Raw genomic sequence first — 26,090 nt, forward strand, 5'->3', positions numbered from 1 at the left:
AACCCTCCTGCCAGTATCAACGTTCAACCTGTGATCATCGTTGCTTTCACGCAATGCCCTCCTCGATTTCAAGTTTTTCAACTGCTGATGTTGACCCCACTACGTCTGACGACGGCTGGTGTTGGGTTGTCTAACCCAACCCTGTCGCTACACCGCAGGCGGAATGCTCGACCTAATCAACCGTTTGCGCATGACAGGGTTGGTCTTTTTCCTCCTCAAAATGATTTCGATTCATTGAGACAATATCTTGTAAATTCTAGCGTGCAGGCGGACATGGACCTGCCCATGATTGCCGTCATAGGCTCGCAGAGTGCGGGCAAATCGTCGCTCATCGAATCCATTTCAGGAATTACGCTCCCTCGTTCAGCTGGAACATGCACCAGGTAAGCGCGTACCTATTTTATTTTTTCAAGATGCACTTCTGACTGTATTAAAGATGTCCTACTGAGTGTAAGCTTGCACGCTCTGAAGAAGCTTGGAAGTGTATCGTGAAACTCCATATCACCACCGGCCCATCGGGGCAACCCTGTGATGTGACCAACGTGTCTTTTGGACCCCCAATCACCAATAAGGCAGATGTGGAGGATCGCATTCGACGTGCGCAGAGGGCAATCCTCAATCCCAGCATTGATGCCCAGAAATTCCTCTATGACTCTGAACTGGACGAGCGGACGGCCGAACAAGCTGAGTTGTCTTTCTCCAAAAACTCGGTCTCTCTGGAGATAAGCGGGAAGGATGTCGCGGATCTTTCATTTGTGGATCTACCTGGATTGATCGCCAGCGTCGGGAGCTCAGGAAAGGACGGAGACATTGAACTCGTCAAGGGTTTGGTGGCTTCTTATATCAAGAAAGCCAGTTGTGTCATCCTTCTGACGGTTACTTGTGAAAGTAAGCGGATTTCACGTCTGAGTAACTATTATTCACATCTCGTATCTTTATAGCCGACTTCGAGAATCAAGGAGCGCATCATTTGGCGAAACAATATGACCCCGAAGGCAAGCGCACCGTTGGTACGTCGTGTGTTCATGCAGCCTTCGGAAGTACTAATTATTTTTGTGGCGCAGGCGTACTCACAAAGCCGGACCGCATTCCTCCCGGCGAAGAGTACCGCTGGCTAAGGTTCATTCGAAACGAGCATGAGCCACTCGTGAACCACTGGTACTGCGTCAAGCAGCCTGGGTCCCTGATGCTTCAAAACGGCATTTCCTGGGCCGAAGCCAGGAAGCAAGAAAATGACTTCTTTACTTTGACACAACCCTGGTCAACCGTGGAGTCGCAGTACCAGAAGTTCATGTGTACAAGCAACCTAACGGAGCAGCTGAGTACGATTCTGTCGGAGCTTATCGCAAAAAGGTTGGACTTCTTCTCTATGGTGCCCGCTTATTGTGATACTGATCTGCGCATAGGCTTCCAGAGATCCACCAGGAATTGTATGATGTCTCGGGTAAAACCCAAGAAGAAATGAGAAAGCTTCCTAAGGCGCCGTCGAACGATGCTGTTGCTGAGGTTTGGCACGTCGTCAGCGAATTTTTGCGCCAGCTGTCTCGGAGGCTTGAGGGGACACCTGATGCGGACGGCATATTGCAGACCATTCGACCGCATCAACAGGCGTTCAAACGTGCTATACGAGCAACAGCTCCACAGTTTGTTCCTCGGGAAAGGGGTCACCACCGCGAAGAACTGCCAGTGCCTGAATTCCTAGCCAACGAGGAGGAACTGCAGGAGCCCGAGGTAGAGAGCGTCGTTGCTAAGCCGAATGCAGAGAGTGTTTTCAATTTTACGTCCAAGGCGGACTCCACTGCGCCCTTTGTTTTTGGAGCCGGAGCAGGTGGTGTTGCTGGTAAGCACACGCCAAACTCACCTACATCTGTGAACCCACAGTCGTCGAAGATTTACCTCGATGATGTTTTCAAACACGCCCAGAGGTACTTGAGAGGAATCCCTCTGTTACGAAAAATGCTTACTAGATCGTTAGGGCTCGTACCCGCGAACTTCCCGACAACTACCCTTTCATTGTACAAAAGATGTATATCGAGGAGTTCACTAAGAAGTGGGCGTTGCCGTCGACGGTTCTTTTCGACAAAGTGTACGATGTTCTGAAAAAGGACCTGAATCACCTGGTCCGCGAGCATTTTGGAAAGATGGGAAGGGGCGGCACGAACCACAGTGTGTTGTAAGTCCAACTTGTACTATTCAACAGTTGTTTGCTGACTCTCGCTCTCGCAGCATGATAGTGCATGAGCACCTGGATGTCGCTACGAAGCAGGCAAAGGAAAAGTCGACTGGCTCTTGGAACTTGAAAAGATGCCGACGACGTTGAACGTGCACTACTACTCCGACTACAAGGATAAATTCCTCGCGTACTACAAGGGTTGCCGAGATGAAGGAGAGCTGATTAGAAAGCTGCAGAATTACAAGGCACCTAGTGCGAGCCCACATAAAGAAGCGTTCCAGATAGGCGTCAATAAGGCTCTTGCCGGATTGAATGAGGCTGGTATTTCTGTGCACGCCAGCGATCTTCTGAAGCTCCTACCTGTCGATCCGATGGAGCCTGCCCTTGTGATTATGGCGGGGGTAAGGGCATACTTCCAGGGTATGTTTTTGCACGAAACGTGGATTTAATGACTGAAACGGTGCCTTTGTAGTCGCGTACAAGCGCTTTTCTGATATGGTTCCAATGGCCATTGACCACGAGGTGGTTCGCGGTCTGGAGAAGGGCATGGAACACGCGCTGCGTGATGGGCTGAACTTGACGGGGCCTGATGCGGAAGCGCGGTGTCGGTTGATGGTGCAAGAGCATAGCACAGTGGTTTCGAAACGTACGGAACTGCAGAAGAAACTGGACAGACTTCAAGCGGCTAGTCTAGAATTACGCAAGCTCTTTGTATAGATAGACCCCTAGCATACTCTATTTCTATCTATAATAACCCCTAGTGTATTTGAACGCGCCTGCAAGCGTCGCGGTGGTCTGTGCGTGGGAAATGTGCCAACCAAGAGTTGCGTGTGACTTTTGAGTGGGAGTGACGGTGACCCGAAATCGTCACCTAAGAATCTGGTGGTCCGGCTGTTGACCGTACGCTAATCAAGGCCTAGGTCATACTTCGCACAGGATACTCAGATAATGACCCCATCATCGTCGACGGCGTCGGCACCACTTTCAACGTCGTCTACCACGTCCACGACAGCCTTATCGACGTCGCCTACTACTACAGCGTCCTACTCAACCGGTGATCATATCTACAAGGGTAAACATACAAACAGATCATGGCAACAACTCCCCCCAGAGCTCATCAGGTACCTCCGCGCCACTGCATGGCACTTTCAACTTTTTCTAATTAAACGCGCTGGTATTTCAGGCATATTGCATCTTTGTACCTCAAGGATGTCGCTACACACCTTTATTGTCCAGTTACTTGGGAAGTCAAAGAAGTTTGGCCTTCCAGAATGGTCTACGCCGCTTTATGTCAGGCCATTGAACTTGAGAAGTTGATGAACGTCACCCCTTCTTGGTGCACTGCTCGTGCGTTTACTCCTTTATCTTATCATCGTGACGCGCTAATTCGATTCACTAGTTAAATCACATCTATTTTGGAATCATGCATGCGCACTCTTGGATCCTCATGACATACTCCACCAATATTCTATCGTACGCCCTCAACCCCCTGCAGATGGGGCTGCAGGGGCTGCAACTATTGCGCCACAACCTTACCGCTTACCTGCTCACACCCATTTTCGCACTATGACCTACCATTCCTGCATCATCTGCCGCATCAATTCACCTTGTTCTTCCGTCGGTCTCGGTGCCGCAAAACGAACCCATGTTATCCCCAGGTTGGGCGTGATATCTGTGTGTCGCGAGCATCGCAAAACCACGTTCTGCGGTGTATGCCTACGTGAGGCTCCCGCCGCTGAGTGCGATCCCCAGTTTGATGTCCAAAGCAACATGCGTCTCAGCGGTTACAATCAACTGTACAGCCATGGCAATTTTAATCTCTCAATGGGCGGCTATAACCCATATGCAACTACCCTCAATCCTGCCTTGATGGTACTGTGTTCTGAAAACGAAGATGATGAAACCTGGCCTGGCGTTGATGCAACGTGTCGGTCATGTCGTACAGAAGGGCTCTGGAACCGTATCAAATCAAGTGCTCGTGACCGCGAGGCGATTGGTGGCCCACGTTTTGTTCAATCCTCATCCTCATCACGTTCCTCGCCCGCAAACCAGCGACATATGGCATTAGCACGCGTAGCACCCTGGAAATACGCATCAGCAGACTGGGAAACGCGTCAAACAGTCGACGCGTTCATCGAACTTGGTGAAGGCTCCATTACAGAGGTCCTCAACGTTGCCCGCGAAAAGCTGTGGCTACGGTCATACACGAAAATGCCGGAGTTGATGGAGCAAGCTGTCGCTGCTACCCGTTGGGCCAGCGAAGGCATGGGAACTGACTTCTCGCAAAATACTGCTTACCATCATCGTGAACCGGAGAGCGTCGTAGCGTCACAGCAAGATCATACACGCACTACAGAAGGCGGGGACTCATATAGCCCAATCAATAGCCTGTCTCCTTCACGTCGTTCACGCTCACCGTCTCCGCGCTCCGCGTACTCCTCAGATTACGAGGGTTCGGAGGATGAGGATGACCCCGACTTGCTTTCAATGACTGAAGATGCAGGTGGCGTGCGAGACCTGGCCATTGCTGATTGGGCACGGACACGAATTCTTGACGGACACTGGTGCAGTCCTGCCGACCAGTGGTATGGCTACGCTCGACCAATTGGTGGAGGTGTCAGAGATCCTGGCGAGGAACCCGACTGCGAGTCGGAAACTGACGATGACGAACCTCTTGAGAGTGGACAGTCTCGCCGCCGCGTCAGAGTTACCGCCACACATCCTTGTCCATGGACACTCTCAAGGCCCTCATCCCCGTCGTCTCTCCCCTCCCCCACAGACGACTCACATCCACGTCTCTCAACTGTTCGTTCTCAGGCCCCACCTTCGTTTGGACTTTGTGAGCATGCTTTTCGGGCATTCTCAAAACAGCTGCGCCAGATTCTCTTGCCTGGGATGAACAACATTGTCCGGCGGCTCGTTATCGAGTCTGCGAATGGGATAGGGGGCGCTTGGGTCGACCCTGCCGTACGTGCGTCGAAGATGAACCTTGAAGACGTGCTCGCTGAATTGCGGACGCCTGGGGTATGGTTTGACGGCGTTGATTGGGCAGCCGGCGGCTTGGACCTCGGCGGTAGGCGTGAAGACGACTCCTTGAGTAGCACTAGTGCATCAACGAGAAGCGATGGATCGCACACGACGAGTCCTGTTCTTTCTACGACTACGCTACACACCACGCCATCGCCTCCACCATCACATGCTGAGGAGAAAGAGCATCATGAGGCTGTGATTTCAAGGCCCAAACCACCACAAGTCGTCATCCCCATTCCTGTGTCGCCGGTGTTAGAGTCGCCCAAACTATTACATCCTATCCCTTATGTACCGGTTACGCTGGCGCATATGGCGCAGTACAGTCTTGAGGCGTTCAAACAGGTGAGTTCACTTTCTGGGACGACGTTACCTTGTCCAATCCAACCACATTAGGTTTGGCGCGAGGCATGTGCACCACTATACCATTGCCGATGTTCTGTCTGCGAACGTGCAATGGTGAAGGCAAATGTGGCCGCTGGTAACCTTGTCACTCCTCAGGTGCGACCTGCGCCACAAAATGATCCCCAAACCCGAGTGTCTCAGCCGCAGCCACCACAAGAGCATGAGCATTTGACTGAAATAGTTCTAGAAGAGGTACGTGTTCCAAGAAACAATCTGGTAAAGGAGGAAGAGGAAGAAGAGTTAGAAGACGAGGAAGAGTTGTATGAAGACGAGGAAGAGAGCGACTGAGGAGCAATATGAGCTCACGATCCCGCGCTCCCAGACACACACAGTCACGCCCCGAAAACGCTCTTCTGGAGACCTCGAGGCAGAGAACGCCGCTGCTGGTGACTCTGTCGAGGTGCCTCGTACCTCAACGCCGCCGAAGCGTCCTCGGACAGACTCAGGATCGTCCTGTTGAAGATCGAACGCGGCGTGGAGAGTCCGTGGCACCGAACCCTACGCCTCGTCAACGAAAACGCTCTTCAGAAGAACTGGACGGTGGCAATGACTCACCTCCGTCTCGGGGTGATTGCCTACAAAAACGACTGCGGGTTGAGGAGTCCTCACCGAGCTCCCGCTCAGCTCCGCGCGCACTCAGCGTCTCCCCTCCTGTGTTGGAACGCGCAGACGGGTATAGCAGGAAGGGCTTTGTTGACGCTGGGGATGGTGACTTTAGCTGTTTGCGAACGGGCTTGGTGAATGGTGGCGAGCTGGACGGGTTGTACGTGTTCGAGGAGTCGTAGTTAATTTAAGGAGTGGAATTGTGTTCAGCATGGCATGTTTTCAACTCTTGTATTTTGCATTTTGTACAACTATACCATATCTCCTTGGTTTTCCGACGATGGCTTCCATTGTTGCTCATTTCTCTTGGTGGTCGTCAAAAAGAATCCACCATCAAGGAATAGTGCCCGCTGGCTGGATTGAACAACCGACCTCATCATTACGAGTGACGCGCTCTACCACTGAGCTAAGCGGGCAATGATGCTGAGTCCTGTCTACGAAATCTATAAAAGGTCGGCTGAAGCTGGTCATATCATTTGTCCGATCCGATGATTACAGCAAGTACATCGTTCTGAACTTCTTCAGCAACCATGGCAGAGGCAACACCAAAAATCAAGATTGTGCGTGCGCAACCTATGGCTCAGAGCATATGACGATAATCTGAAATCTCCCAGATGGCGGGTGCCGCTGCCAGACCTCTCCGCGGCGACATACCAAATTTTCGACGAGTCGCATACGATTGGAAATGCTCTGCGCTGGATGATCATGAAGAAGTATGTCGTTATGCTTTCTTGACGAATATTGGCTTAGACTTTTGATGTTGGAACGAAGCCCGAAGGTGGAGTTTTGTGGATATAGGTTAGTAAATGATGCTGGCGTTCTTTTTTTGCGATCTGCACGTTTGCTTCCTTTGAACCTGGTCGTGGGTGACCGACATTGAGGCCTGAGGTTTGGTAGCACGGTGCAGAAATTTTGCATTTACGTACGACAAAACCTTTCCATTTGCTGATTTGCCGACGCCCACAGCGTGCCTCATCCTTCAGAAAACCACATTCAGCTGCGAATACAGATGTATGGTATGCAATAATCATCTGTCGACATTTCCTTCGAGGCGCCTGATCTATCATTTTCAGATGGTCTTTCGTCCTTGAATGCGCTCTTAGAAGCACTGACGAATCTCGATGATGTATGTGAAACCATCGAGAACAAGTACCACGAAAGTCTTGCTACGAATGACTATGAGCGGTGGGAGGAGAAGAGCTAGGTAGAGCCCCTGCAATTTTCTCGACGAGTACACTGTTGTTTGTTCGCTGTGCGCGCGGTAATGCAGACTACTCACTTCTGAAGCCTGCAATATCACACGCATTTTCTGTCGTCTAACAGAATGAACGCCCACAAGTAACGGTTGACTGGGAATGCACACACTGGAAGCAGAACCTGTTATCAAGTATGTGTCACTGATCAACTGGCGGGGACGTTGACCTTGTCTAGAAGTTCGTGAGCAAGCCCCACAAAAGTCGTGAATGCAGTTGGTGTTCATGGGCGCTTAGTGAATGTACTTTGCAGTGTGAGCTATTGTGACGTAAAGCGGCTATGCTCTGCGGGGAGCCCCTGCACAGCCGAATAACAAACAGTGCAAACCGCATACTTTATAAATACGCATGACATGATTCTTTGTATACATCTTGCACGTTCTATCTCCCCAACCAGTCGAGGTACTGTTCGCAACCATGATTCTGACCGAAAAGTCTGCAGAGATCGATGCACCTCCGCCTGCCTATGACACGTTATCCATCCACCGGGGCGCTCCATCTATACCCGTCGTTACCATCGCTGTCGCTCACGAAGATGAAGCAGGTCCCAGTACCAGTAATATCACGGACATGCGTGAAGTTGAGCGGCCTCGAAGTCGGATATGGGCACGTACGTTATCCAGGAGCAAGAGTAACATCGACTTTGCTACAGAACGGTATAACGATGCAGTGGCTTTCTCAATACCACCCGGGGATGTGGCCAAATTGCTCCCTGAGCGCCCGCCGCTTGGTTACCGCCAAACCATCCCCGCATCTGCATCTTCCCTCACCCAGAAGCGCAAGCAAGCCAAGACACGCAAAGCGAAATCTGGCTCAAGCTCATGGCTTTCTCTTCTCCCATTTTCATCCTCCCGAGCTACGAAACAAGTCCGTCAGTCCATACTCACGCTTGTTCACGACCTCGTGGTTCTTCCGCCAGCCAGCTCCATTAGCCCGAGTTCTACATCTCCGCAATCGGTTCCAGCGGATCCACATGAAGTTCTAGGTTCATGTGCACGATCCTGCTCTGCGAAGAACTTGTCACTGTCTACGCTTCTTCAAGAGCCGGTTGTAGCAGGACACACCCCCATCTACTGGGCTATCGTTAACTATCGTCCCGCACTCCTTGATGCTTTGCTCAGGCACGCATCCCCTTTAACACCTGTAACACTTAGTGAAATGAGGAAGGCATGTTTGGTGGCGAGTAATCAAGCGTTATTCCAGAACCTCAGACTTAGTGTGGGGTTGTGCGCGAGTGGGTTAAGGAGTGGTAAGTCTTTGAGCCAAGGAGCTGGATTGGGGCTGATGTTTTGAGTCGCTAGCTGCTGATGGACTGCTTCTTGGTCAGCGCCCACCAGATGATGTGCGTATCGAAGAGGGTCTGGATGGGGCTTTTGCTGCAACCCTCGATATCGCGATGTGGCAGAAGCGTATACGTGCGGTAGGAAGCGTGAGCGTGGAGTTTATGGCGTCTGGTGAATACTCTCTGCTCCTGCTCTGACCACCTCCCATTACTTTTGATCACCCCCCAAGTTCCTATTTTCTTCAAACCGAGAAAAATAACTAACGTTTTGCTTTTCAGGCCGTATATTCGTCCTGACCTTCTTCACCACCGATCGTCCGCAACCAACCTCTAATTGCATCAAATCCAAAAGAGCGGTAGGCCCATGGCACGTCTCGCTTTCACTTCTCGAACACAGCATGCCGACCTACGTGGATGCAGTAGTCGTTATCGATCGACCTCCACCCCTCCCTTCCCCAGGGTCATCTCTACGTGCACGTTCATCAGGAAAGAAAGGGCTGGCCCCGCCAAAAGGATACATGGACAGTACAAGTTTCTCGGGCGAAGAGAAATCCTACGGTTTTGAAAATGGAGCGGGGTGTACAGGTGATAAAACGGGCATATGGGATTTCAACTATGACAACCAAGCGCACACGCGCTCGCCTTCGTCTCCCTCCTCACCTAAATCTCCCAGCCCTGCGACGTCACCCGGTGTACATATGCAGACTCATGCGCAGACGCTGCCTCCACCTCCTGTGCACCCCCACCGCGCGCTAGTCCAGAGTTGCTCATCTCCTTCGCTCAAGCTGCTGTCGTCCTCTTCATCGAATATGTTAACCCACACTTTGGATAAGGCCACAGCTCACGCGCCCAAGAAGCAGTTCGTGAAATTGAAGAATGCCTCGTTGGGAACAGGGGGGCGTGCGCCGGTAGTGCTCCGCTTTTGTGCGGGCGAGGCTATGGTTGCATGCAGGAATAACGGTTACGGAGGTGAGATTTTTTCTCAACCCATCGATCTTTTCCCCTTCAACGGAATGTAGAAGTGATTTTGGTCGTCGAGACATCCTACAACAAACTGACGTTTCTCTCCAGATTCATATGCCCTGCCTCGCCCCACCACCAGACCTGATACCTGGTCTGAACACGGCACGTCATACATCTCAGCGATTGTAGTGCCGCTCGGAGAACAAGATGGGGGCGGGCTAATGTTGGAGTGAGTGTTTCGACCTGCATCACTCTCCACACACCCTCTCCCAACATGTTATGAAAAGAAGTAATAGACACTAACGTTGGTTCACAGCACATCACCGCATATCGCACCCGATGGCAGTTTGCGCGCACGACTAGAGGCAAGGCTTGTGAAGACGGCGGAGGGAGGGAAGGACTGTATTATTTGTTAGTTGATGCATGGTCGGGATAGTAGATGAATGGTAGATACTCTGTTGGTGTTGATTCTGTCTGATGTTTTGTGTAGATTGTTGTATCTGACTGGATGACGTGCTGAACATATTTTTCCTCCGACCTTTGTCTTGATGTCCAGTGCCTCCATGAAGTTTCCTACTTTCCTTGTGGGTGCGTAAATACTTCGTGGGGTAAGTAGCATCGAATGAGAGTCCCTGCTGGGTACTGCTTCTGAAGTGGTGGTCGTGTTGCAGGTAAGCTTATAAGGCCCGTCACGGGACCTCCGTCATCTGTGCAATGATGGCTAATCATCATGCATCAACTCTTGCATAGCTCTGACACCTGACACCCGAGGACCGGTTCTCGCGTGCAACGTTTTATGTTCCTTAAGGGGCGTTTCTTTATAATGTCAAAGGGATGGTAGAATATCGATTTCTGTGCACAAACTTTGGGAGGTGTATTAGTTCTCTGACTCAGCACGAATGTCTTGTATCGCCAGCGAGCCGGGGTGCATCGCTCACTTTATCCAGGATGAGTGGTTCCTGGGGGCGAAGTGATCGGTGACGTTGAGTTTTTCCTCTTTTTGTTCTGCTGACGATACCATCTGATGGACGACGCCAACATTTGCTGGTTGAGGAGGGAAATGACTAGGAATCGGAACCGAAGGAGTCATACTTAATGTGTACTAGTCAGCATCGGTTTATTCCACTTACGAAGTAACGTAATAGGAAGGTCAGACAAGGAGATGATGAGTAGGCTACTTACATCCAATCAACTGATCTTTCCTGATTATCGAGTTCCGCCGAAGTGACGTACCGTTCTGGCGCTCACGAGCTGCGGATCTGTCAGCTCTCTGATGCGGCGTTTCCAGTGAGAAGTCTTACAAATATTTCCAACTGGGGTACGATTGTGATATGACTCTGGTCCCTGGCACACGAGAGAGTGGCATAAAAGCGGCGACCAAGGCAGAGAGAACCATCATTTCGTGAACGAGTTGCAATGTTCTCTCCCAAAGTCTGGTTCAGTAAGCCATTCCCCTACTTGATAGCTCTCAAGTTTGACTGACACTAAGTCATCACGTACAGTAACGGGGACGTCGTCAGGATTCGGAAGATGCATGACAGAGTACGCCCTCAGCCAAGGAGATATCGTGGTAGCAACCCTCCGCAAACCAGAAGTCCTATCCGATCTCGCAGCTCGGTATTCCGCAGACAAGCTCCTCGTACTCAAAGTCGACGTCACGAAGCAAGAAGACATCGATCATGCGTTCGCTCGCACCCGTGAGGTGTTTGGACGGCTGGATGTGGTTTTCAATAATGCGGGCTACGGGCTTTTCATGGAGGCGGAAGGCACGCCTATTGATAAAGCGCGTGAGATGTTCGAGACGAATTTTTGGGGCTCGACGAATGTTAGTCGTGCTGCGGTCAAGTTTTTTAGAGAGGTGAATGAACCTGGGAAGGGGGGAATACTTCTCCAAGTTAGTTCGGCTGTTGGCTTAAATCCGCTTCCTGGATTGAGTTATTATGCTGCGACGTGAGTGAACGTTTGTCAGTGATCGAGACATTGCTGACTTTCCTGCAGTAAAAATGGTAGGAATCTCGATGCATTGAAAGTTTGTATGACTGATTTGATGTACAGCACTGGAGGGTTTCTCGGAGGGCCTAGCGAAAGAGTTGCCGCCTTCATGGAACATAAAGGTATGTCGCTCACAACGAACGAGTTCGTACTCACAACAAAAAAAACCAGATCTGCATAATCGGACCCGGTGCTTTCCATACAAATGGCATCAACGGAGTGGTGTTACCGCAACATCCAGTATACGCTGACGAGTCCTTTGCGACTTCCGTGATGCGTCGCACAATAGACGGCGCTGTGTTGGAAGGAGATGCGAAAAAGTTCGCGAGGACTGTTTATCAAGTTGTGCAAGAGGAAAAGATACCGCAGCGGTTGCCGATGGGCTTGGATGCGATTGAGATGCTGACGGCTAAGATTGACAGTTTGAAGGCAACTGTGGCTGAGACTGCGGGGTGGTCGAAGGATCTGAAGCGAGAGAGTGGAGGAGTGGGACCCATCATATGAGCTACTCTCATTGCAGTTGTGCGTGCGTTCGTGTTATGTTGGCATTGTAATATAGATTTTGCGTCGATGGTTAATGAAACGTTTGCACGCAACAGTTAGTGTAAGATCCACCCTTCGCTCTCATAATGGACGAACCCACAGTATCGTTCCTCTCTCCCTCCTCTACCGACCCCGCTCAATCCATGGGGCCGCAAACGTCCGAGGCTTGCTAGCTAAACTGGACTAGTAACCGACCAGGGAAGCTTTGGATGGTTTGTCGGCAATGAGAGAGTTTTGAGCAGGTTGTGTTCGGTATGGATTTGAAGAGTTCAGTGAGAGAGAAGGCGTTTGGAAGAGTCATGTCATGCCTACGTAGAGGAAGAATGGGGAGAGCTCGTTGGATGCGTATTTATCGCATACGGTGGAGCCGGAGTCCCTCGGGTCGTGCAGAGCGGCGGGGTAGGTGGGGAGGGAGTGCATGTGGTGTGGGCCGAGTTTGAGGAGTTTGTGTGCGTTTCCCTCTCTCTCTCTTTTGAGTGCGTGATCGAGGGACGCGATGTGTGCGATAAATCTTAAGTCGCCAGGGAATAGATTTTGCACGCTGCTGAGATCGGGTAGTGTCTCAGCGGATTATCAAGGGGTCGGGATATCTGGTATGCAGCCCCGTCTTATGTTACGTCGAGCTGAGTTGTTGTTTCATCCACTAGGTTCCTCAAGAGAGATGTAGGATTGTAAGTAAGTCCTGGGCTGTTCCTTCCTGGTGGGGGCTGTTCGGCTGATGATGTTGATATTGTCTCACCAATGTTGCTTGATTTCGTTAAAATACGTACGTGTTGAGAGACTGATAACTCCCATCACCGATCGAGCGAGAATATGAACATGGTTTGGCACGGACAGTTGCAGAGTTCAGCTTTGAGTGCTCCTCGCAGAAGTTGTGTCACCCCATTAAGAGCGCTTCATCGCCATATAGTACAAGACATTCATGCAGCCATCCAGGATAGATGACCTGATCACATTCTACAGGCAGTGAGCGCTATCAGCCCGATTCGAGAGCCAAGAAATATCGACTGCACCACAATTGAATGCGAGGGGACGCATTTTGGAAGGTGCGGAAATACACGTCGGACTGATGTGCAGAGGCACAGGGTGTTATACCAATGTGATACGTCGAGGAAGATACGTGCAGCAAGAATAGGTCACGACCTTTCATGAAAGCAAACCCTGGGCGTCTATGGAAACACGAGACAGGTTAATACAATGAAGCGGCAGAAAACACGTAGCACACGCACCTCTGTAACTTAGAGCAAGAGACCCATAATCCCTCTACCCAAGCCCACCTCGACCGTGTTCACTGTTCGACACCATCAACCTCCGGTAAAATGTTGCAACTCATTCCAAGCACCGCGCCCCTTCGAGCTTTTAAACCCCATAAGCGCTGTAGCAGTTTTCCCGGATAGACGACGAATGGTCACAGGCTCGTGGGACAATATACTTCGTCTGTGGGACTTGGGAACAGGTGTAGTGTTGAAAAAGATGGAGGGGCATCACGCGGGTGTGAAGAGATCGGCGGTATCACGAGATGGGGAAATAATAGCAAGCTGTAATGCGGGGGGAAGAGCTCGTCGCCTGGCATGGAGAGACTGGGGAATCTCTCACACAAGTTATCAAAGTTAGATTTTTGCGTTGGACTTTTCTCCCAATGGTAGAGTGCTGGCCACTGGTTCAGAGGACCAAAAGACAAAGTTGTGGAGTACCAAAAGCCTGGCATCCTCAAGGAAATCCAATCCAGTGTGGTGGTGTGGTCTGGTGCGTTCGGTATTCGTCGTCTGGTGAACTTCTTGCCATCGCAACACAGAGCAATATCGAAATTTATAATCCAGACACGAGGGAACGCGTCACAAACTTCAACTTGCCATTCATCCTGCGGACACACTCGTCGCTTCCGCATCTGAAGACGAGAATGTCTGTCTTTGGCGACTCTCAGATCGCCAGACCCCACAATCGCTCGATACCTTCGCTATCACCATTTTACATGGTGCCCTACGAGTAGCGGTACACGAACCAATACAATGTTATTCATACCAACACCGACGGTCGACGTCAGAGGTATTATTGTGCTTGTTCAGATCGGTCATGAGGAGTAAGCCAGTTGCTTACGACATCAAGTATTACGTGAATGTTTTCCTTTATATCATTCCGCTTTGCCTTGTTGTATCGCAGACTCGGGATCTCTTACCTACAACCATATTGCTCATTTGTATTACGCTCTAAAATCCACGGTTTTGTCCTGTTTACTCTCGTTCGATTCGTTTAGTGTTTCCCGCTGTCACCCCGGCGGGTTTCTAATATGTGTCCATTATAAGTCGCTACACTGTAACATTGCTTGTCATTGTGGACTCGAGTTTCTTTGCTCAAGTCGAACGTCGACTAATAATTAAGCGCAAAGCCGTACACCTGCCGGTTATTTGGATTCAAGGCTGTTGCCAAACAACTTCCCCGGCCGAATAAACCACAGTGATCCTCGGATAAGTATGTCTCTCGAGTCTTCGATGTCATGTTCGTCGGCTCAGGGACACGCCACGAGCATACCAGACATTCCGAATGGATAAGACCTTGCCAAGCTCAGCGTGAACGACGGTAGCCATCACGGAGAAGAGTGAACATTCGGCCTTCGATTTATCCTAGAACAAACTGACGTCTCCGTCCAAATCTATACGACCCGCCCCACCCCACCACCAAACCTGATACCTGGTCTGAGCACGGCATGCCGCTCGGAGAACAAGAAGGAGGCGGGATAATGTTTGAGTTAGTATTGATATTTCTTCCTGTATCCCACTCCTCACGCCATCTCCCAGCATACGACGAAAAGCTGGAGAAATAAACGCTAACGTTCGTTCACAGCACATCCCCGTATATCGCACCCGATGACAGTTTATGAGCACGGTCAGAGGAAAGGCTGCTGAAGACGACGGAGGGTATTATTTGCTAGTCGACGCAGTGTGGGGTGGAGTAGGTAATAGGTGGTGAGCTGATGGACACTACTGGCGTTGTATTATGGGCTGACGTCTTGCGTAGGACTGTGCATCTCTTACTTTGTCCAGGATAAGTGGGCCATGGCGACGAAGATGATCGGTGATGGTGAGTTCTTGCTCTGTTTCTTCTGCTGACAATACCATCCGATGAGTGACGCCAATATTTGCCGTTTGTACTCAAGTTGATGGAAATCAGCTGTACGTACGTCCGGCCGATAGGACTTGAGGCGGTCATACGTCTTGACTAGCAATCGGAACCCAAGGATGGTTAGTCACATTAATTGATTCCGAGACTTACCGAGTAAAGTAAGAGAGAAGATACGACAATTAGATGATGAGTGAACTACGTAGGCTACTGATCATCCGCATGACTAGTCTTGAGTTCCTGAGAGTGCTGAAGTACTAGTGACACACAGCTCACGAACTGTTGATCTGTCAGCTCTCCGATGCAGCGTCTCCAGTCTGTTTGGGAATATGACCCTGGGGCACGAGATAATGGTATAAAATCCACGCCCAAGGCAGGAGGAACCATCAATTCCTGAACGAGCTACAATGTCCTCTCCTAAAGTCTGGTTTAGTAAGTCATTCCTCTACTTACTAGGAGTGTGGCCGACACTGAGCATCACGCGAAGTAACGGGGACGTCGTCAGGATTCGGAAGATGCATGACAGAGTACGCCCTCAGCCAAGGAGACATCGTGATAGCGACCCTCCGCAAGCCAGAAGCCTTATCCGATCTCGCAACTCGATATCCTGCAGACAAACTCCTCGTGCTCAAAGTCGATGTCACGAAGCAAGAAGACATCGATGAGGCGTTCGCTCGTACCCGTGAGGTGTTCGGACGGTTGGATGTGGTTTTCAATAATGCGGGCTACCAGCTGGTCACCGAGGTGGAAGGCATGCCTGTTAATAAAGCGCGCGAGATGTTCGAGACGAATTTTTGGGGCTCGACGAATGTTAGTCGTGCTGCGGTTAAGTTTTTTAGGGAGATGAATGAACCTGGGAAGGGGGGAATACTTCTCCAAGTCAGTTCGGCTGTTGGCTTAAATCCGCTTCCTGGATTGGGTTATTATGCTGCGACGTGAGCGAACGTTTGTCCATGATTGAGACGTTGCTGACTTTCCTGTAGTAAAAATGGTAGGAATCTCGATGCATTGAAGTTTTTATGACTGATTTGATGTGCAGCACTGGAGGGTTTCTCGGAGGGCCTAGCGAAAGAGTTGCCGCCTTCGTGGAACATAAAGGTGCGTTACCCCTACAACCAATGAATTCGTACTCACAACAAGAAACCAGATCTGCATCATAGAACCCGGCGCTTTCTACACAAATGGCATCAACGCAGGAGTGCTATTACCGCAACATCCAGCGTACACCGACGATTCCTTTGCGACTTCGGTGTTGCGTCGTAGGCTAGACGCCGCGGTGTTCGATGGAGATGCCGAAAAGTTTGCGCGAACTGTTTATCAGGTCGTACAGGGGGAAAAGATCCCGCAGCGGTTGCCAATGGGGTTGGATGCGATTGAGATGCTGACGGCTAAGATTGAGAGTTTGAAGGCGACTGTCACTGAGACGGCGGGGTGGTCGAAGGATCTGAAGAGAGCAGGTGGGGGAGTGGGGCTCATTGTATAGTGAGCTTTGCAGTAGCGTTCGAGGGACCTATCAATCTTGTATTATGAGCTAGCATACGATACGAACAAGGGGCGGGATCTGTGTAAAGTCAAGGTACAAATCAGAACGGCGCAAAGATTCTCTGTTCCAACTTTCAAGGACCGCTCGCTATGATGGTATCATTCTTCGTCGAGGGCTGAATAAAAGGATGAGGATCATAGCAAAGGTAACATTTCTGAAGACTTACTATTGATCCAAGCAAGGAAGATAGCCTTCGTGGCCTCGTCGCTCATGTCCATCATGTATCGGTACGCTTCAAGGGCTGTTCCAAATTTACCTGACCGAAAGAGTGCGTGGTAGCGTTGCTGGTTTGCAACTTGCCACAAGGACTTGAGGTCCCAGCCGAAAAGCTGCATGAGCACGCAACTGAGTATGAAAACTTGGAGCGATTTTGAGTGGTGGCACATAAACGTACCACGACAAAGTCCTCGTACATAGAATGAATGTCCAATGTAGCAAAGAAAGCACCAGCGTTAACAGCCGCTGTGAAGTGGTCAACAGCTTCTTTGTGAAGGGCGCCATCCATGGCAATGGTTCCCAGCTGGACTCGCAAATACGCCTGATGCGCAAAGCGCAGAAAAATCAGTGGGGATATGAACCTGGACTTGTTTGAGTGTACGTACTTCCACAACACGAGATGCGAGAGGATCGGGATTGGGACGGGCACTTAGTTCTTGGATGGGTAGAATTGCCTCTTCAGAGTGATTTGCATTGAATAATGCGATGGCCTGATAACCGTAATGAAGAACGGTGTATGGGTCAAAAATTTACACACCTTGATCAAGAAAAGGAAATGAGCCGTCTTTGAATATCCGTCCGTGAACGTGAATGCGAGGTCGAATGCTTTCATCGCGTCCAAGAGCTGTTGTTTCCCACAGAGGGCGATACCTTTCGCAACATAGCCCGACAACGAGGGACGTAAGCTCAGGGACTATGACACGATCAACAGTCAGATGATATTTTAAGGGGGCACGATGAGTCATTATCACCTTGATTGCATCTTGCAGTGCGCGGTCCCACTCGAGTTGTCGTGCCATAACCAGCGAGCGGTTGGCGTAGGATGTATTGTTATTGGCATCGGCATCGATCTCTTGCGTAAGTATCTTTTCAGCTGAAGATAAGTCCCCTGTGATGCATGCCGTCTGGGTGGTTGTGGTGATGGTGAAGATCTGCATGAAACAAGCTCGAATTACGTTTACGAGTGAAGGATGAAAACGTGCCTTCGAATCTGATTCTTGAGCCTTGGAATGAAGAACACGCGAGATGAGATGGTAAAGGGGCGGGAAATAAACGGCAAAGTACCTTTGACGCCAGCATCTCGGGCGCCTCCTTTGGCCAAGCGTCCTTGGGTAATTCCCACTCTGAGATCATATTATCACGACCTCCGCTGAAGATGTGCGTGCCGTCTATAGAGAAAGTGGCGCATAGCGACGAGGCTGAGTGCTGGAATATGGCGATGGTGCATCGATCTGAAAGTTGCCAAAGACGGACATGGTTATCACGAGATGCGGAAGCGAGGTGGGTACCCGCAGGATGAATGACAATGGCAGAGATACGTCTAGTGTGGCCCGTCCAGGGATCACCGACCTGCTTCCAGGTGGATGTATCCCACTCCCGTATGGTTGGATCGTCGTCACCGCCCGCTGAGAGAAGGCGCATGCCGTCGGGCGTCCACGCGAGTGACTGGTTGCTTGCTGTGTGACCCTCAAAGTTTGCGACGCGTTTGCTGGCATCTGAATTATAGATTTCGATATTGCCCTCTGTTGCGATGGCAAAAAGTTTGCCAGATGGTATATACCGAATGCAGAAGATATTGTCATAATCACCACACTCTATTGGATTCCCTTGAATTTGCCATGTTTTCGTGCTCCATAGTTTCGTCGTTCCATCTGTCGAACCGGTGGCTAGCACTGCACAATCGGGAGAAAAGTCCAACGCCCAGATCCGTCCAGAGTCGGCTTTGATAAGTTGGGTGAGAGGTTCCCCAGTGTCTCCGTGCCAGGCAATGACCTCTCCCTTGTCATCACCGCTTGCTATTATCTGCCCATCTCGTGATACCGCTAATTCGTTCACTTCGGCGCGATGTCCCTCCATCTTCTTCAACAAAACACCTGTCCTCAAATTCCACAGACGAAGAGTCTTGTCGTCCGAGGCCGTGACCATACGTAGTCTATCGGGTAAAACTGCTGCAGCACATACAGGTCTCTCATGACCCTTGAACAGTCGAAGGGGTGTGGTGCTTGGAATGAGCTGCGACATTTTACTGGAAGTTGATGGTGTTGAATACTGTCGAGGTGGACTTGGGCGGAAGGATTATGGATGTCTTGCTCTAAGCTGCAGATCTGCGCATGCGCGGTGCTTTTTTTCGGCTATTCCACTGCACTCGTGTTTAATTACATACTAGATGCCAAGTAGACGCCCATGACTTGAAAAAGAAGGTCTTCTCAAACGTCAAATAGTCCACGTGCACGTTTAGCATGGCGCGCGGCATGTCAGCGTCTGCGTAGCCCGCAGCTCATGGTGTTCTCCACTATTTATACAACGCTTTAACTCCAAGGTTATCTGCAAGGAGCGCCCATACATTCCCTTAGGCTGCCGCATCTGAGTGAGTTATGGTCCTATGATTTTGTTTCTGGTTTCGTTCTCGTTCGCTTCTATTTCTTCCATCTCGTTCTCCTATTAGCTCCGTTCATGCCATGCCATTCTCTGCATCGTTCTCCCCGTCTCTTTCATATATTCCTTCATCACACACCGACCCCCACAAACGCACTACACGACGCAAGCATCACCAGAGGGAGTTGGCAAAGGGCAAACAAAACGAAAGTACTTATCTTCGTGGTCGAGCTGAGATGTGAGATATTGATTCCTCCATATATAGGTTCCCCAAGAGAAACGGGACGGAGTCGGCGACGTCGAGTTCCTGGATAATCATGTATAGTGCGAGGAAAGGGAAGGCGAAGATGTAGGATGATAAATAAACTTTTACGACTGTTCTTTGCTGGTCAGGGTCCGCCTGCTGAGGACGGCCAGCAGGTAACTCATGGATGAGAACGCCCTGGTAAGGACGATTTATCACGACGCCAAGCTTGCCACCGTGATGTTCGTCGTTGAACTTCCCTTCAAAAGTATGTTCAAACATTAGTACCACAGTTACTAATCACTCACGCGTTCTGGCAACTGGTCCTTCCAGACATTTTCGTGAACAGTGTGGCACAATGGAGATTTCTGCCGGTCGTCAGATCGACACGACCCGACTACGTCAGTTTCGTTTCCACTGGCCAAACCTTACCTTGATTTCGCAGCTCGTGCATATACAAGCCACTTGCATCACCGGGAAACGTGGTCATACCACTCTCCCAAAAACTAGTGTTTGTACATCGACAATACGGGCACTCAGTCGATTTTCGGATCAGGTTGGGTATGCATGCCTCCACTCAACTGTTACTTGAACGAGTTATGACAAACTTGCGTCTGGGAAGAACGCATAAAAGCGGTAAACGTAGGTGTTCCATTTCCATTGGCGTTGGGTAATGAGAATGATTAACTCGTATGCATGTATCATTTCTCATGCGTTCTAGATTTCTCCAGTCAGCTTCTACATGTCTTACTTATAAATATCAAAAGCCCCCTCTGTCTAGTCGGGACGTCATTTTCTCTTGGGTCCATGACCGTTGGTCGCCCGACAATGTCAACGTGATGCTCTGCTAGTTACAGGTCTAATTATGCACAAATCATACGAATGCAGTCTCTAGCACTTAGGGAAGCAGATCCAAGTGAGATCTCCTGGATCTTTTGTCTTCGACTTGCATCGGCGGTCGGTCGAAGCGCCACCACTGAGTACTGACTTCACCATCTTGCAGTTAAATGTCCCATTATGAGACATGGTTAAGGTGATTCACTGTGTGCTCAGGTTCCCATCTGTTGCTGAAGCCTAGGAGGGCGTTGCATCATGTTTTAAATCATGCCAATCCGATGGTCCCTAGTAGGACGGAAGCCCTGAAGGATCTTGGTTGCCGTGTGACCCTTTTTTTTCTTCAAGTGCCGACCCACCCAAACTTGGCGAGACCAGACTTTCGAGAACACAATGTAAACTTGCAGCGTACCCCCGACTGGTCCTATGAAATCGTGTCTACATCTTTCACTCGCCAGAAGACTTATACTACTGGTCACGGTATTGTCGACATCCGGCAAATTCGCAAGGCCAGCACGTCCAAGGGCACTGAGTTATTTGAGATAACCCATAGCTATAACTTTTCACAGCGACGCGCTCGACGACCTGATAGATACAATTCATAGCAGGTGATGAGGGGACTCTGCATGTAAGGTATTGTATTTCGTATTATGAGCTAGTATATGATAAGAATACAAAGGACGAGATCCGTATAAAATTGAGGAACAAATGAGAACGGCGCAAAGATCTCAGTTCTACAGACCGCTCGGTTCGATGTCCTCAAGCTTTGTGTGGCAGTAGGGTGCGCTTCATTCTTCATTGAGAGCTAAGCAAATGCGGGTGAGGATCGTGGCACTGAGAGTTGTAGCACGGGTAACATTACCGACGACTTGCTATTGGCCCAAGCAAGGAAGATGGCCTTCGTGGTCTCATCGCTCATGTCCATCATGTATCGGTACGCTTCGAGGGCTGCACCAACTTGACCGGACCGAACGAGTGCGTAGTAGCGTTGCTGGTTTGCGATTTGCCACAAGGACTTGAGGTTCCAGCCGAAAAGCTGCACGAGCACGCAGTTGAGCATAAAAAGACATTTGGATCACGGCACACCGACGTACCACAACAAAGTCCTCGTACAGTAGAATGGATATCCAATGTAGCAAAGAAAGCGCCGGCCTTGACAGCTGCAGTGAAGTGGTCAGCAGCTTTACTGTAAAGGGCGCTATCCATGGCAATGGTTCCCAGGCGGACCCGTAAATACGCCTGATGAGCGAAGAAAATCAGTGAGGACACGACCCTGTGTTTGATTGAATGCACAATACTTACTTCCATGACACGAGCAGCGAGAAGATCGGCATTGGGCCGGGCAGCTAGCCCTTGGACTGAGCTAACATTGTCCTCTTCATGTTTATTTGCAATGAAGAGCGCGATGACCTGGGACCCATAATGAAGCACGGAGTATGGAAGAATAACTTAACCAATAAAAGGAAAGAGGTCTTTAAATCTCCATTCGCGAACGTGAATGTGAACACAAGGTCAAAGGCTGTCGTCGCTTCCCAGATCTGCTGTTTCCCGCAAAGGGCGATACCTTTGGCAACATAGCCTGCCACTGAGGGTCGAATGCTGAGGGACTAGTATGTAACAGTCAATATTATTGTTATCCTACATTAAGGAGGGGTATGATGAGTGTACTCACCTTGCTTGCATCATGAAGTGCACGGTCCCAGTCGAGTTGCGTGCCATAACCAGCGAGGATCTGCATGAAAAAAATGCTCGAATTACATTATACGAGTGAAGGGCGAAAACATGCCTTTGAATCAGATTCTTGCGGCGCCTTGAAATGAAAATGACGCGAGATGAGATTGAGAAATGGCGGGCAATCCACGGGAAAGTACCTTTGACGCCAGCATCTCAGGAGCTTCCTCTGGCCAAGTATCCTTGGGTAAATCCCGCTGTGAGATCATCCTATCATTATTGTCTTCAGATGCGGAAGCGAGGTGGATGCCTGCAGGATGAATTGCAATAGCCAAGATACTGTAGTGCAGGGATTACCGACCTGCTTCCAGGTGGATGTATCCCACTCCCGTATGATGGAATCGACCGCATCACCCGACGAGAGAAGGCGCGTGCCATCGGGCGTCCACATGACTGAGACGTTGTCTCCTGCGTGACTCCCTTAAATGTTACGACGTATTCCCTCGCGCCTGAATTATAAATTGGATAATCGTCGTTTGTTGCGATGGCAAGAGATTCGCCACAAGGCGAATACCGAAGAGCCCAGTCTGACAGGCTCGCCGCTCTAAGCCTCTTGCGCGAGTACGAGCATATGATCATTAGTGACTATTCGTCTTCCATCGGGTAAAACTGCTACGGTGCGCATGGATTTGTTGTGATCTTTAAAAACATTGTGTTTAGAATGAGTTGCGACATTTTTACGAGAGGATGGTGTTCAAGTTGAGAATCGGCGCCTCATTCCCTTCTGCGCCTATCTCCTTTTGCCTGTCGCTCTCCCTTTTTTTTTTCGCACGCACGCACCTCCCTTTCTGCAACTTCTAGTGTGTTTTGGTCTGGATTAGTGTTTCCTTTCGGACCCTTCGGTCTGCGCACTTTTCGGACTGTACACGCTCTCGATGGGACTCTGATGCCAATACAGTGGACTATCCTGTGCCCACCTGCCCGTCAGATTCATTATCAGCTTCAACGACAAGTTCATGGTTTTCCCTTGCTTGCACCAAACCAACCCGCTAAACTGATATCTCCCCCATCAACGATCTCCTTGCTTCCCCATCCACCACCACCACTGACTGCTATGCTGCTGCGCCCATCCTAATCTCACCCATATCAGCCTTATTTCCCTTTTCTCCGCTCTCCTCCAACACCCCACCTTTGAGGGACACACACCCATCTACTGGGCCATTCTCAACCACCATACCCACAACCACCATTCTCACATCTTCCCTGACTGCTCCGTTGTGCAGGTACACTGCACGCATGCATTGCAGACATCTGTCTTGCATGTCTCGCGAGTGGCGATCAAGTTTTGTTTGTAAAAACTACGTAGGGGAAAGCTGCCGTTTCTAACTACTCTCAGACCAGGTGAGTCCTCCCTTTTACCTTCTGTGTCTAGTGGGCTGACGCACGGGGCCTAGATGCCCTCGTTCTAGGCTCCACAACCGCAGATATCAGATCGATGGCGAAGCAGCCTTCAGCGCATCTATCAAAAATTGTCTCTAGCAGAAGCGAATGGGCGTGGCTGGGCTGGTCGGCGTAGAGTTTATTACCCGAGGTGAACGCATCACCTTATTCTCATCCTGTTCTTCACTCACATCTTCTTGCAGGGCGTATGTGATTGCTCGCATCCTGTAATTCGCTCTCAGCCTTATGGAGCACAGCCTGCCCGCTTTCGTAGATGGAAGACTCGCCACAATGTGTTTCGTCCTCCCTCATGCGTCATAGTATCGTCTCCAATATTGGACTCGGCTCTTTCCTTGTCTTCACTTCCACTCATCCTCATATCAGCGCCGTGCTGCGATACCTACCACCCCAACACGACCTGAAAAACTGCCCCTCGCGATTCCCCTTCAATCTTCAAACTGTCTTGTACACCGCCAGTCTGACGGATCGGTATAAAGCATGCTAGAGCTTGGGTGGGTTACTGGTCATAGGTGAAGTTGTTTTTGTTTTTGTCGTGTTGCATGATGGCTGACGATGTGTTTCTATTGATATTTGTTCCCTCCCCTACACCACTCGCTTGCCCCAAGAGGCACACGGGAATTGGTGTGACCTGGGGAGAGAGTGAGTGTTTGATATTAGTTTACGTACTCTTGCTGTTTGTTCTTTGCTTCATTGCCATTTGATTATTTACTTGGTTTCTCCCATCAGCTTCTATCCTTCGTTTTTATCTCATTCTTATGTTCCGTTTCTTTCGTCTCGTTTTTCCTACTCCGTTTCTTTCATCTTTTTCATACGCCCCTTCATCACTGAGACCGATGCCAACAAACCCACCACAGTAACACCCCTTACCTCGCAGCTAACGGCACCCTCCCTGCAAGACTGGACGCTCGATTGGAGAAGACAGGGCGTGAGCCACAACATTTGTTAGTGAGTTCTTTGTCCGCGGAGGTCCAACGATGTACTACTATAGTAATATCTACGAGGATCTCCGGCCTCGGAGACAGACGATGCCCTTGTGGATGCTGATTTTCATACAGATTGGACGCTCGTCGCATATACACAGGAATCGTCGTCATTTTCATCCTCGCTGCGCTATTCTGTGATGTGTACATTCCCTTAGGCTTTCATCCGAGTGAATTTCGGATGTCGGTGATATAACAGACATCCTTAATACACTGGGGAGAAAGCCAGCAAGAGTTTGGATTCGTATGCTATGTAGGTACAGCGCAAGTGGTGATCTTCGTGCGTACGAGTAGGCGATGTAATGCGGGTATAAACCGATCTGTTCGATACTACGAAGAAAGAAGACGTCGACGAGGCATTTGCTCGCACGCATGAGGTATTTCGACGGTGGGATGAGGTGTTCAAGGCGAATGTTACTGAGACGGTGGAGTGGTCGAAGGATCTGAAGAGAGCTAGTGGGGACGCGGGGCTCATCGTATACATGGTGAACGTTGCAGTAGCGTTCATGAGATTTGCTTATGTCGTATTACGAGCGAGTATATGATACGAGTAGAAAGAGCGACAATATGTATAACGTCAAGGTACAAATCAGAGCGGCGCATAGACCTCTGTGTCGAGGACCGCTCGACACGATGGCATCTTCGGGTGTTGTGCCTCATTAGTCATCGAGAGCTGAGTGAAAGGGTGAGCATCGTACCCCGGGTAACATTACTGAAGACTTACTATTGATCCAAGCTAGGAAGATGGCCTTCGTGGCCTCGTCGCTCATGTCCATCATATATCGGTACGCTTCGAGGGCTGCTCCAACTCTACCTGACAGGATGAGTGCATGATAGCGTTGCTGGTTTGCCATTTGCCACAAGGACTTGAGGTCCCAGCCGAAAAGCTGCAAAAGCACGCAGTTGAGCATAAAATGGATTTTCGGTCGTGGCATATCGACGTACCACGACAAAGTCCTCGTACATAGCATGAATGTCCAATGTAGCAAAGAAAGCGCCAGCTTTGACAGCTGCTGTGAAGTGTTCAGCAGCTTCTTTGTGAAGGGTGCCATACATGGCAATGGTTCCCAGCTGGACGTGCAAATACGCCTGACGTGCAAAGCGCACAAAAATCAGCGACGACACGAACATGGGTGCATGGTACTTACTTCCACGACACGAGCAGCGAGAATATCGACATTGGGCCGGGCAGCTAGTTCTTGGACAAGCAACATTGCCTCTTCATGTTTATTCGCATTGAAGAGTGCGATCACCTGAAATCCGTAATGAAGTACAGAGTATGCAGGAAAAATCTAACCTGCCTTGATGAAGAAAAGGAAACAAGAGGCCTTTGTATCTCCATTCGTGAATGCGAACGTGAACGCAAGGTCAAAGGCTGTCGTCGCGTCCCAGATCTGCTGTTTCCCG

At 50.0% G+C, this 26,090-nt stretch overlaps 8 protein-coding genes and 1 non-coding gene across 9 annotated transcripts; 6 read left to right on the top strand and 3 right to left on the bottom strand.

Moving 5' to 3' along the window:
• Positions 1-87: 87 nt before the first annotated feature.
• Positions 88-2,890, top strand: EDB91DRAFT_1252001 (P-loop containing nucleoside triphosphate hydrolase protein; the record flags this gene model as incomplete). The annotated part of the gene is made up of 8 exons (XM_041323445.1): positions 88-383; positions 437-888; positions 942-1,010; positions 1,065-1,353; positions 1,407-1,925; positions 1,976-2,166; positions 2,243-2,593; positions 2,646-2,890. 8 exons carry the CDS (start codon positions 88-90, stop codon positions 2,888-2,890), a joined length of 2,412 nt encoding a protein of 803 aa, XP_041173683.1.
• Positions 2,891-3,030: 140 nt separating this feature from the next.
• Positions 3,031-6,550, top strand: EDB91DRAFT_1153383 (uncharacterized protein). The gene is given in 6 exon segments (XM_041319517.1): positions 3,031-3,294; positions 3,357-3,520; positions 3,573-5,545; positions 5,597-5,865; positions 5,885-6,005; positions 6,052-6,550. The coding sequence occupies 6 exon segments, from the start codon at positions 3,122-3,124 to the stop codon at positions 6,388-6,390; spliced, it is 3,039 nt and encodes a 1,012-aa protein (XP_041173684.1). The 5' UTR covers positions 3,031-3,121; the 3' UTR covers positions 6,391-6,550.
• A 2-nt stretch (positions 6,551-6,552) lies between these two features.
• EDB91DRAFT_t97 lies at positions 6,553-6,624 on the bottom strand. The gene has a single exon. It is a non-coding gene; the product is annotated as a tRNA-Thr (tRNA).
• Positions 6,625-6,695: 71 nt separating this feature from the next.
• EDB91DRAFT_1153388 (RBP11-like subunits of RNA polymerase) lies at positions 6,696-7,792 on the top strand. Its single transcript, XM_041319518.1, has 5 exons — positions 6,696-6,772; positions 6,795-6,921; positions 6,980-7,006; positions 7,175-7,224; positions 7,282-7,792. The coding sequence occupies exons 1-5, from the start codon at positions 6,739-6,741 to the stop codon at positions 7,410-7,412; spliced, it is 369 nt and encodes a 122-aa protein (XP_041173685.1). The 5' UTR covers positions 6,696-6,738; the 3' UTR covers positions 7,413-7,792.
• On the top strand, positions 7,784-9,940 carry EDB91DRAFT_709473 (uncharacterized protein). Its single transcript, XM_041328171.1, has 3 exons — positions 7,784-8,710; positions 8,763-8,915; positions 9,023-9,940. The coding sequence occupies exons 1-3, from the start codon at positions 7,879-7,881 to the stop codon at positions 9,760-9,762; spliced, it is 1,725 nt and encodes a 574-aa protein (XP_041173686.1). The 5' UTR covers positions 7,784-7,878; the 3' UTR covers positions 9,763-9,940.
• Positions 9,941-10,892: 952 nt separating this feature from the next.
• EDB91DRAFT_709231 (uncharacterized protein) lies at positions 10,893-12,304 on the top strand. The gene is made up of 5 exons (XM_041328169.1): positions 10,893-11,147; positions 11,209-11,656; positions 11,705-11,712; positions 11,762-11,820; positions 11,870-12,304. The coding sequence occupies exons 1-5, from the start codon at positions 11,123-11,125 to the stop codon at positions 12,200-12,202; spliced, it is 873 nt and encodes a 290-aa protein (XP_041173687.1). The 5' UTR covers positions 10,893-11,122; the 3' UTR covers positions 12,203-12,304.
• Positions 12,305-15,765: 3,461 nt separating this feature from the next.
• EDB91DRAFT_1252005 (uncharacterized protein) lies at positions 15,766-16,841 on the top strand (the record flags this gene model as incomplete). Its single annotated transcript, XM_041323446.1, has 5 exons — positions 15,766-15,790; positions 15,846-16,293; positions 16,342-16,349; positions 16,398-16,456; positions 16,506-16,841. The coding sequence occupies 5 exons, from the start codon at positions 15,766-15,768 to the stop codon at positions 16,839-16,841; spliced, it is 876 nt and encodes a 291-aa protein (XP_041173688.1).
• EDB91DRAFT_1349248 (WD40-repeat-containing domain protein) lies at positions 16,671-19,139 on the bottom strand (the record flags this gene model as incomplete). Its single annotated transcript, XM_041326009.1, has 7 exons — positions 16,671-17,016; positions 17,068-17,230; positions 17,296-17,439; positions 17,504-17,608; positions 17,656-17,811; positions 17,870-18,121; positions 18,183-19,139. The coding sequence occupies 7 exons, from the start codon at positions 19,137-19,139 to the stop codon at positions 17,000-17,002; spliced, it is 1,794 nt and encodes a 597-aa protein (XP_041173689.1). The 3' UTR covers positions 16,671-16,999.
• Positions 19,140-21,376: 2,237 nt separating this feature from the next.
• EDB91DRAFT_1084941 (uncharacterized protein) lies at positions 21,377-22,290 on the bottom strand (the record flags this gene model as incomplete). Its single annotated transcript, XM_041315829.1, has 5 exons — positions 21,377-21,607; positions 21,685-21,810; positions 21,874-21,981; positions 22,026-22,170; positions 22,244-22,290. 5 exons carry the CDS (start codon positions 22,288-22,290, stop codon positions 21,377-21,379), a joined length of 657 nt encoding a protein of 218 aa, XP_041173690.1.
• Between the last annotated feature and the right edge of the window lie 3,800 nt (positions 22,291-26,090).

This window comes from Suillus paluster (assembly GCF_016628075.1).
Source record: "Suillus paluster strain FC165 chromosome Unknown EDB91scaffold_61, whole genome shotgun sequence".
NCBI lineage: Eukaryota > Fungi > Basidiomycota > Agaricomycetes > Boletales > Suillaceae > Suillus > Suillus paluster.

Excerpts from the sequence above, each read along its gene's own strand:
- EDB91DRAFT_1153383 (XM_041319517.1), top strand. The coding sequence starts at position 3,122 with ATGACCCCATCATCGTCGACGGCGTCGGCACCACTTTCAACGTCGTCT. Across the intron at positions 3,295-3,356 it reads CTCCCCCCAGAGCTCATCAG|GCATATTGCATCTTTGTACC; the intron begins GTACCTCCGCGC and ends CTGGTATTTCAG. Across the intron at positions 6,006-6,051 it reads CTGCTGGTGACTCTGTCGAG|GATCGTCCTGTTGAAGATCG; the intron begins GTGCCTCGTACC and ends GGACAGACTCAG.
- EDB91DRAFT_1153388 (XM_041319518.1), top strand. The coding sequence starts at position 6,739 with ATGGCAGAGGCAACACCAAAAATCAAGATTGTGC. Across the intron at positions 7,007-7,174 it reads GTGGAGTTTTGTGGATATAG|CGTGCCTCATCCTTCAGAAA; the intron begins GTTAGTAAATGA and ends CGACGCCCACAG. Across the intron at positions 7,225-7,281 it reads GCTGCGAATACAGATGTATG|ATGGTCTTTCGTCCTTGAAT; the intron begins GTATGCAATAAT and ends TATCATTTTCAG.
- EDB91DRAFT_709473 (XM_041328171.1), top strand. The coding sequence starts at position 7,879 with ATGATTCTGACCGAAAAGTCTGCAGAGATCGATGCACCTCCGCCTGCC. Across the intron at positions 8,711-8,762 it reads CGCGAGTGGGTTAAGGAGTG|CTGCTGATGGACTGCTTCTT; the intron begins GTAAGTCTTTGA and ends TTGAGTCGCTAG. Across the intron at positions 8,916-9,022 it reads CGTGGAGTTTATGGCGTCTG|GCCGTATATTCGTCCTGACC; the intron begins GTGAATACTCTC and ends TTTGCTTTTCAG.
- EDB91DRAFT_709231 (XM_041328169.1), top strand. The coding sequence starts at position 11,123 with ATGTTCTCTCCCAAAGTCTGGTTCA. Across the intron at positions 11,148-11,208 it reads CTCTCCCAAAGTCTGGTTCA|TAACGGGGACGTCGTCAGGA; the intron begins GTAAGCCATTCC and ends CATCACGTACAG. Across the intron at positions 11,821-11,869 it reads CGCCTTCATGGAACATAAAG|ATCTGCATAATCGGACCCGG; the intron begins GTATGTCGCTCA and ends AAAAAAAACCAG.